General features: G+C 36.4%; 1 protein-coding gene across 1 annotated transcript; it reads right to left on the minus strand.

Moving 5' to 3' along the window:
- Window positions 1-1,474: 1,474 nt before the first annotated feature.
- Window positions 1,475-6,918, minus strand: LOC111626536 (15-hydroxyprostaglandin dehydrogenase [NAD(+)]-like). Its single transcript, XM_023369946.1, has 7 exons — window positions 6,802-6,918; window positions 5,794-5,917; window positions 5,544-5,638; window positions 5,369-5,465; window positions 5,217-5,293; window positions 2,790-2,935; window positions 1,475-1,694 (listed from the first exon to the last, which is right to left on the minus strand). Exons 1-7 carry the CDS (start codon window positions 6,892-6,894, stop codon window positions 1,568-1,570), a joined length of 759 nt encoding a protein of 252 aa, XP_023225714.1. The 5' UTR covers window positions 6,895-6,918; the 3' UTR covers window positions 1,475-1,567.
- Window positions 6,919-10,573: the final 3,655 nt, after the last annotated feature.

Here is a 10,573-nt window from a genome sequence, read left to right on the forward strand (position 1 = left end):
ATCTTTTCAAAATCAACGCTTTGCAAACGTTAAAAAACTATTTAAAAATTGATCATCTTTAACAAAATGGATACTTTATTAACAGGAGAGTAGATTTTATGAAAAACATTTTCAAAATTAAAGTCAATAAACGAAAAATAAAACTTTTAATGACTAGTAACTTAAAGTATATAAGATAATTCATGCAGGTTTATCAGATGATTCTTCATTTCAGGAAACTACTTATTTGTTAGAGGGCTTCTAATTAAATGTTTTTCAACATGAAAGTAAATAGTATTTTTTTTTTAATTAAATACAATTTCTTAAAGAAAAAATGTAAAAAATAAGCTATGCATGAATTAGTTTTTTTTTATACATAAAATATATCTTTCATATACGTGTAAGATAACAGTAAAAATATTGTTTTATTATAGGTATTAATAATGTATTTGCAGTTAATATACTGTAGTTACTTGAAATATCTTCTCGTGATGCAAAGTAAATATAAACCCGATCGATCAATAATCTACTTGAAACTTTTAGAATCTTAAACTAGATAAATATAAATTTTATAGTATAATACACTACCTTACACACTTTACTCAATAACGCTTCACAAATAGCTTTACCTATCCCTTGAGTACCACCTGTAATTATTGCAGTTCCTTTACGTCCATTCTTCAATGTTTTACTCACATTTCTTTACTTCAATCCTTCGGAACGTTAAAGAGGATTTAATACAGCTGTATAGACAAGTTAATGACGTAATTTGTTTCAAATGAAACGGACTATTATTGGCTTGCTTATCCAGCTGTATTAAGGCGCTTTACCAAGCAAAGCCCTTTTTCTATTTAAATGAGGTTTATGAATTCACTCTTACAGCAGATGTATAGATGAGAGTAGATTGTGTTCAAGAAATATCGTACAAAATATTTTAAAATAATTGTGAAGTCTGGAGATCAAAATGGAGTGTCTCAGTATCGGTAGTGAAAGCTTTGGAAAAATTTAAAATAATATAATTTTTTATATCAGACATTGGAAAAATGCTAAACTCTGGCACATTACGTAGAAGATAGTTCTAAATGGTTTTGGAATATGATGATTAAATTCATCTTTGTTGGCTTTTTTCTAACTCTATCCAACTTATGGGCACTAAAAAGGCCTTTTTACATAGCCCATTACGGGTTCGGCTAGGCAGAGAATGGGGTGGCCGGGTGGTGAGGAACAGGGACCCGACACATCCGGACCGACCAACCCTCGAAAAATTCCTGGGGTTTACGGCCAACGTTGACAATTATTAGTTTCAGTAACTGCCTTACGTAAATCTCAGTGAGCAAAACTCTATTATAAAAACGACCTTTCGATGCGCTTTCGTGACGGAGAGGCTTCGGAAAGGCACAAAACGGCCTTTCAGAAGGAAGTACAACTGTTAAGGATGCTCTCTGCTATCTAGTTTATTAAATAAATATAACAAATAATTTTACATTTTGTTACTACTAAACTTTTATAAATTACGTTACTTGTTTATATTTTAATTAGCATCAATCGAAAAATATCTAACGTTTCCATTACTACAACACATTGAACATTAATAAAACATCTCTGCTTCGGGCATAGGCACATAAGTGTTTTCTTTTCCTCCAATAACGGTCATAACTGCACCATTCTTACCATCTTCAAGAAGTTGTATTATTGCTTCTGCTATAGCACTGGGTCTAAAAATATAAAATAAAACACCAATATGGATTATACATTCAACATCATTAGAAGTCTTTAATATTAAAATCTTATTACATATACATTATCTGAAAATCCTAGTATTCTAGTTATTTGAACAAAACAGGAAATATTGAACAAGAAACATTTCCGTTAAAGCAAAGCCAAGTAAATAATTCCAGAAATTTTTAGGTGTGCGGTCTGTCTGAAAATATCGGACCCTTTTTTTTTAACTCTTTCCGCCCTGTGGGCACTAAGAGGGCCTGTTTGTAAGCCCAATATAGGTTCGGCTAAGCCCACAATGGGGCTACCGGGAGTGGTGAGGGACGGGGCCCGACATATCCGAACGGACCACCCCCGAAAAATTCCTGGGGATTTTTCGACTCGTTCGGATTCGAACCCGGGTCCCCCAGAGCGGTAGGCTGCCACCTTGACTGCTCGGCCATCCGGCCGCCTCTCGGACCCCATCATTCACCACTCACCGCCCCATGGTAGGCTTGGACAAACCCATAATACACTTGCTAAAAAGGCGTTCTTATTGCTCGCAGGGCGGAAACATTTTTTTAAATAAAAAGTTGTGGCAACGTCAACCTCCTCGCCGATCCTGATGGATATGATTAAAAACGCCGTCTCGGCCCCCATAGGGCAAAAAGACTTGAAAAGATGTAGTTTAAAAGTGTGTACTTTTTTAATGCTTTCTTACCTGTGGGTACCTAGAAGTCCTTTTTCAGCAAGTCCATTATTGGTTCGGCCAAGCCACATTGGGGAGGTGGGTGATGAGTGATACCCCATCACTCATTAACCAGAGTGGTCCGTCCATTATATATGGACGGACCACTCTCCGAAAAATTCATGGGGGTTTTGATCTGTCCATATTCGATCACGGGTCCCCAGAGGGGCATACTGCCATCTTAATACCCGACCATCCGAGGTCTAGAAGTTTGTATTTGTGTACATTGAAGCCATTAGCATAGTAAAATATTTACAATACTTTCGCATTCATCCCCTCTATGCCCATTTATATATTTTAATTTAATGAAAAATCATTTGAATTGGGATGTAATGAATTTAAAAGTAAGCAGATCAATATTTACTCTAACACAATCCGACTTTTCCAGATTTTAGTAAACTCTTCCGCAAAGAGGGTGTCGGCGGTAGTCGACCAAAACAAATCTGTGTTGACGGCAGAAGGACACAGACACATAAATGTAATTCCACTTTTTTCATAATGAAGCTTATGCTGCAAATAAAAATAGTAATATAATTTTTAAATTTTTGTTATAAAATATTAAATAATTAAAACTTATACATTGTTTCTATCACATACTTTTTAATTATTGATAAAATTACGTACAGTCTATTCCTGCGAGGAAGATAAGGGTTACATATTACAACATGATTAACACACTTCTACTAATAGTTTCGGTGGCGTAACTTCTGGTTTGGCTTGTTCGTATAAAGACAACACGACACGTGGGCGATGCCAAGTAGGATGCCTCCAGGGAGACTCCTATTTAGGTGTTATAAATGTTAAGAAAACCCGGAAAACTCCATGTGGCCAACCCGTCGTCCAGGCGCGATCTCAAGACCTACCAGTGGTTTTTATCCACTCGGCCATTGGTGAAAGTGTAACTTGTGTCATTTGTTATAATAAAAGTCCTTTATCAATATCTTTTTTGTGTTTACTTCATGAGTACGAGCTTCTTATCACTCATCCAACAGTGTCTCCGTATCCTATTGCACCACCATTACCTATTTATAAAAATAAGTCTTTCCCACTCGAAGTCCTCATATTCCTTTAGAATACAGGTAACCCCCGTATAACACGGCACTTCTATAGCACGGATTCGCTCTAACACGGTTCGAGAATTGGTACCATCCCCCGTATAACACGGTACTTTTATAGCACGGATTCACTCTGACACGGTTCGAGAATTGGGTAAAACCCTCGTACAACAGGAAATGTAATAAATTTTTACATACTTAAGTAATAATAGTTCACGAAAATTATTATTTTCGTGAACTATTAGTACTTAAGTATGTAAATTTTCTCTTCTCGCCTTCTGTCGATACACGTGGTCCTTCTCGAAACTTGTTTCAATGTTGCCAGATCGCGACGCTTCTGCTTCTGATGTTGCCGAATGTTTTTCCCTTATTCCATACTTGCTTTATTCTTCATAAGTGCTTAGCACCATATAAGGAAATTTATAAAGACCTTTTAACTAGAAGCAAGCAATCTAAAATTACATACATTTTGCAAAAGGTAAAGCATGGATCTGAAGATAATGCAGAAAAATGCTCAGAGGATAAGGATAACTTGCCAAAAAGAAAACGCTCTCGGTTAATTAATAGTGTTTTTAGTGATGACGAAGAAAACATTGTTTAATTTATATTAATATGTATCACTTAAAAAAATTTTAATGAAGATATTTATCTTAATTATGAAAATATACTAGCATGTTTTTTAATTTTTGGAACCTAACCCTCCTTTTCGTATTAGTTCTTTGTTTCGTATAACACGGATTCGCATAACACGGCAATTTTTTGGAACGTAACTACCGTGTTATACGGGGGTTACCTGTACCTTCCTCGCGTGGTCAGACTATAAGGCTATATAAGGCTATATATATGCAGACGAGAGAGAAAAACAAGAGAGGAGGGAAACCAATCAAATCAACGTCACGCGTCTATATTAGTAGTTTACTTGTTTTCTCTTTAGTTACGTTCATGAAAAGCGGGTAGGAAAAGTCCACTGAATTTTACAACGAAGAAAAGTTAAAGAAAAATAAACGAAACTACTCTATTAACATTTCCTTCCTTTTATTCATACCCTCCCCATTTTTTTCAGCTTCTCGAGCCATTTTCTTTACGTTCCACAGATTGACAGCGTGCTCCATCCTCTCCTTTTAGTGTCGTTCTTGCGCGGAAGCGAGGTTGGCGAACCACTACGCAATGACGTCAATAAAATGGCGACAATGGAACCCTCCGACAATCTGTCGAATGTGAAGAAAATGGCCCGAAAAACTGCTAAAAACACATGGAGGTCATAAATAAAAGAAAGAAAATGTTAATAGAAGCAATTTCGTTTATTTTTCTTTAATTTTTCTTCGTTGTAAAATTCAGCAGACTTTTACTTCCCACTTTTTCATTAACGCAACTAGAGAATAAACAAAGAAATCACTTTTGTTGGTGTCCTTGGTTTATTTGTTTTAGATTAAAAACCATTCAAGGAAATGGAAATGCTGCAGAATATACTTGCTGTATATAATGCAATTCAAATTTATTCAACTTCGAGAGAACTGGTATGGAGTATTGAATATATTCAATACTTCATACCAGCTGTTATATCTAAAGAACACAAAGAAACATGGAAAATTAGACAGAAATCTGATAAACTTGAATTAGAGGAAATTAAATGTTGAGGCTTTAGAATTTTAATAATCAAAAAATAATTATTTCATTCATTTTTCTCTTTTAAATTTACACTAATTTTTATTTTAGTGTAATTTTGCGCTACTTACTCCATAACTCCTTGTAAGGCTAACAACACCGCCTTTCGTTGCTGCGTAAACGGGGAAGTATGGACAAGGTAATAGCCCTTTTTAGAAAGATAACATAAATATATAAATTAGTCAAAAATTTATTTATTAAACGTGAAACAATAAATAATTACCTGCTATAGAAGCAACATTAACAACAGAACCACCACTTCCTCCATTATGTTTTCCCATATATTTATACGCAATAAAGCAGCCATTTATAACTCCATTCTAAATGTTTTACGAATTATTAATGATAAAGATGCAAAAATATAATTAATATATTATTAGCAAAATATTCAAACCAACCAGGTTAACGTCCACGACTTTTTCTACCCCAACTCCTGCATTATTTATCAAAATATTTACGTTTCCAAATGTTTCTTTAGTTTTCTGGTAAGTGGCTACAGTTCAAACGCATAAAACGAAGGTTAATATTATCATATTTTTACAATTATTTATTGTGTTTTAATTGCTTAATATCTAATTAAATTTTTCTGAAATCAAATCCGAATTGTATCATAAAAACAAACATTTTTAATTTCTTTCAAATACAAACCTTCAAACTCTTCGAATGACGAGACGTCGCATTTCAAGAAAATACAACTTGTTTTCCCGAAAACTTTTTGCAATTCATCCACCGTTTTGTTTCCAATTTCACTGTTTACATCCGAACAACAAACCTAAATTTAAAGAATGAGTGTAAAATTCAATATTCGTCCAATAACTTTACTGGAAATATAAGATTAATTAGAATACCAAATGCACAAACTTCGTAAATTATGAAAATAAATACTCTGAATTAAAATGTAAAATCACAAAAATAAAAAAGTACAACTATTGAGAGTTTCAAGTTTTATTTAAAATAACCATTTCATATATACAACTCCCAAGGAAAAACTTGGGGAGGAAAAACTTTCTTGGGAGGGGCTAATTAGGAAACTAAAGAAAATATCTGGTTCGCACGACTGTCATGTAAAAAATTCTAAGTTCAAATGGGAAAAGTGGGCTATGTTGGGAACAGAGTGCTCCCAATTTGACTCACTTTTTGAAAATTCATGTGATTTATTTATACTCAGTAGCGTACCGTAGTGGGAGCGGCAGGGGTGGCAAAATTTCACAATAAATAATAATAACATCTTGTAAAAATTTGAAACATCCTAATCTATACTTGCATCGCGCCTACGATAGTGCTATCGTCCGGACAGTCCGGGAATCGGCTCGCCGTCCGGGTGAACTAGTAATTTTTTCATATACACCACTAATATCCAATAGAACTATTTTAAACAGGTCGCTGCACTACCACCGAATTTTTCATTGCTTGTTCTGTGACAAAACTGAATTTTTGTCTTTTAAATTGAAATACCTAAATAAGGGGGGGGCGAAATTTTCCTCCTCCCCGGGCGGCTGACACCCACAGTACGCCACTGAACGGCGTTGATGACGTCAAATTATTGGTTTCAACACTCAACACTCGCGTTGAAAATTGGAATGTCCCGTGTTGTATATCACAAATTATAAATTATTTAACATAATTTTAAAATGTTACATTATAAAAAAATATTACCTTACATCCTTTATTGAGTAGCGTTTCACAAATGGCTTTACCTATTCCTTGAGCAGCACCAGTAACCAAAGCTACTCCTTGTTTTATATCCATGTCACCTTAACCTTGCGACTAGATTATACGATTATCGATGCCAAATCTAACATTTATATTAATAGATAATTTAACAATATCAATGTCTTGTGAATAGTCGTAGATAAATTGAGGAATTTGAGTTTATATATTTTTTATTTAAAATGGATTTCAAGAGGAAAAAAGAACGAATAAGTGATATTTTAATAATGAATATCTTACACTGAATTTAACAATTTATTTATTTTGAAAAATTACAAAGTTTAATGTTAAGTCTTCGAACATAAGAATTACATTTACATCTACAATTTACCACTATATCCACCATTTTTAAAATAATGAAATAAATAAATATACGGTGAAACCTCCATTAATGGACACTACCGAATAGCTGACACTTCTATTGAACGGACATTTTTACAATCCCCAGACACTTTAAATAGGACATCTATTATATCTATCCGCTACTTCTAACTAGCGGACACTGTCGTCCATAACCAACCTTAGGTTGGCTTTCCTCTTAGCGCGATTTTCAGACGATTCAATCGCCATTTGTCACTTTGGCGACAGAGTGCTTTTTCTTTAATTAAATTCCTTCCTCCCTGTGGGCACTAAGAGGGCCTCTTTTAGCAAGCCATTATGGATTCGGCTAGGCCCACATATCCGGACGGCTGGATGATGAGGGACAAGGCCCGACATATCCGGACGGACCACCCCCAAGGACGGCAGCTTAGTAGGTACTGCGTACTTCTCTGACGGAGTAGAAGTGTACTCTCGATCAGTCAGATTGAATGAGGAAAGTGTTCCTCATTCCGTATTCCAGGTGGAACTGATGGCCCTGGAGGGGCGTCCCAGTGGATCCTATTACACCCGGGTCCAGAGCCGGTCACGGTTTACTCAGATAGCCAATCGTCGCTACAGGCCTTGAGCGACAGGTACCACCGCGATCTGCTGGTACGGGAGATCAGAGGTAGGGTGCTGAGGGCGAGGCACAAACGACACGTTGCTTTGCGGTGGGTCCGCGGTCACGTCGGGATTCCGGGCAACGAACGTGCCGATCAGCTGGCAAAGGCGGGAGCCAGCGTCCCATTTGTAACGAGGACGGTTGAACCCTCGACCACATACATTAAAGGTACTCTATTGCAAAGATCAGTACTGGCAACAAATGACACACTGGCGTGAGCGCTGGACTCAAAGTACAGTAGGTAGGCCGACCTACGTCTTCGTGTCTGTAGTTGGCCTCACTCCGATAAGTTATTGCTGGCTGCCGACACAAATATTGATCGGACACGGGAGGTTTTTCCACTTCAAGTCCAAATTCGGACAAGGAGATGGTGGTTGCCCCTGTGGGTATCCTCGCAGTGACGTGAGACACTATGTACTTGACTGTCCTCTTACACAGGACTTTCGCCTAGGGGCTGACCAAGTTGACTGGACCAAGCTCCCTGAACAAGTACTTCGAACGCTAGCAGCTAGTAAAAGAAACTTAAAGAGACTAAAGGAATTGATGGAAAAAGTAATAGATCTTTTAGATCTATAAGTTCAAGGGAATGTATTAAGCAGGGCTTCTTAACAGGGAAGGGAGACCCCACCATCCGTTCTTAAGAGCACCTCTCTCTAGTGCAGATTAACTGCACCAAAACGTATGTCAAAGTAAGAGGGTTGGACTCGTGTAGCGATGAAGGCGGGTAAGGCAATGAGGGTTGGTGTCCACTAGGCCACCTGAACCCGAGTCCAAGCACTTATCTCAGGCCCGACTGTCATTGTCTCGGCGCTCGGTGCCCACCGGGCGATGGCCTGACCTATGATTAGAATTCGTCTCTTAGTACTCTGTAATGCCATATGGCGGGGCAGAGGATATTACTTGGAGTTGATCATATGAGGACCACCCCCGTAAATTTCCTGCGGGATTTTTCCATTACGTTCCGATGCGATCCAGTTCCCCTGGAGTGGAAGGCTGTCACTTTTACCGCTCGGCTGTCCGGCCGTCCGGGAGACAGAGTACTTAGATAACGTATACATATATTTTCTCGTAAAGATTCTGTCGCAGTAACCAATCTGTATGTCAAGTGTACAAATCATATTTTCACCCATCGTCCATAGCACTAAAAGCAGCGTAGTGTGGAAATTTCGAAAAGAAGCAAAAGAAGCAAATATTAGAGTTTAAAAAATTAAATATAAAATTAAATTGAAATATATAAAGCTTTTTTAAGTTGAAAATTTTGCCACCATTTAAAATAGTTCCCATAATTCATTGTAAATCGCCTTTCATTTCGCGCAAAGTGTGTAGGCACATAACGCAGTGATTGCTTCGCTCTACGAGAGCCAGCATTACGGAAACGCAGTGTACCGCGTTCAATATTTTGAAACAATTACGTACGAATCGATTTATGGAAAGGTAATTTCATTTACAAACCGATACAGAGAATATAATATAAAATTTTAATGTTATTTTTCGCATATTTTTTTTTTTCTTAGTTACTGATGCCGTGCCACCAGCGGCCGAATGGACGAAATCACTAAGTACGTGGTACGTGCTCACGGGTTTGCGCCTAGCCACGTGGAGTTTTCGGGTTTTCTTTACGTTAGTAACACCTAAGTAGAGGTAGTTTCCCATAAAGAACCATCCGGCAAATCGCCCGTGTATCGCTACCGTATACAAATAAACTAAACTAATGAAATTGATAAAAAATCTGGAGCGGTTCGGGTTTTTACATTTGTAACACCTAAATAAGAGTCAGTATCTCATTGTGTCCTCTCGGGTAACACATTCTTGACACGTATTGCATTGCCTTATCCCATTCAACCAAACCAAACTAAATTATTATTTAATTGCTCTTGCAATAATTGGCAAATTTACAAAAAATATATTTATTATGTCGAATATGACGCTAAATTCAAGTAATAATATAATACTCAATATACTTTTACAATGCCAGTATTTTTACAACTATTTGTTTTTTAAATACAGTATTTGAATTATAACGTATTCCATTGTTCGTATTCATAGAACGAATAAAGTTAATACTTATAATTTGTTTACGTGAATAGTTTATACATTTCGTTGGCTTTAATTAAGAGAAAAATATAATCCAATTATCATCGTGCAGATTTTACCGAAGATTATTTTAATTGCTTCTATTTATTTTGTCATCTCGGCAACGACACAAATCTGTGGATGTTCAGAAAAATTTGTCTTCTCGGCTTACGTCAACGAGTATTACAAATAGGAACAAATATTAGTTAAATACGAAAGCAAAAATGTTACAAACTAATATAATTTCGTCTCGGAGGATACCTCGACCTTTCGCTAAAGAGATTTCGAAAAGAAAATTGAATTACAACGGATGCATCGGTGGGAAATGTACCATTGATAAAAATTGTACCTATTCTTCCAAAACATATCGAGTGGAACTACGTGTAAATTTGGACAAGGGTATGGAATTTATAAATACAAAATACGACTCTGAAGTGACAGCAAGATGTGTTGACAGAAAATTGGGTGGTCTTTACCAAAAAGTATGGTTCGTATCGAAAATTCTTTTCTGATTTTACGTTAATCGTTATTCTTATTTGTGTGGCGTGACTCGGGACAACGATATTACAGTACTATTTATGGATATAAAAACGAAGAATTCGAATGAAGGCGTTTCAAATACAAAGGTTTTCTCAAGATTAATTACAAAAAAAGAATGACGTT

This window comes from Centruroides sculpturatus, unplaced genomic scaffold (assembly GCF_000671375.1).
Source record: "Centruroides sculpturatus isolate CEXI.00-Female unplaced genomic scaffold, Cexi_2.0 scaffold398, whole genome shotgun sequence".
Taxonomy (NCBI): Eukaryota; Metazoa; Arthropoda; class Arachnida; order Scorpiones; family Buthidae; genus Centruroides; species Centruroides sculpturatus.

Coding starts and splice junctions, on each gene's coding strand:
- LOC111626536 (XM_023369946.1), bottom strand. CDS start 6,894: ATGGATATAAAACAAGGAGTAGCTTTGGTTACTGGTGCTGCTCAAGGA. Junction 5,918..6,801: donor TACTCAATAAAGGATGTAAG/GTAATATTTTTT, acceptor CTTTAAATTTAG/GTTTGTTGTTCGGATGTAAA. Junction 5,294..5,368: donor TAATGTTGCTTCTATAGCAG/GTAATTATTTAT, acceptor CTTTCTAAAAAG/GGCTATTACCTTGTCCATAC.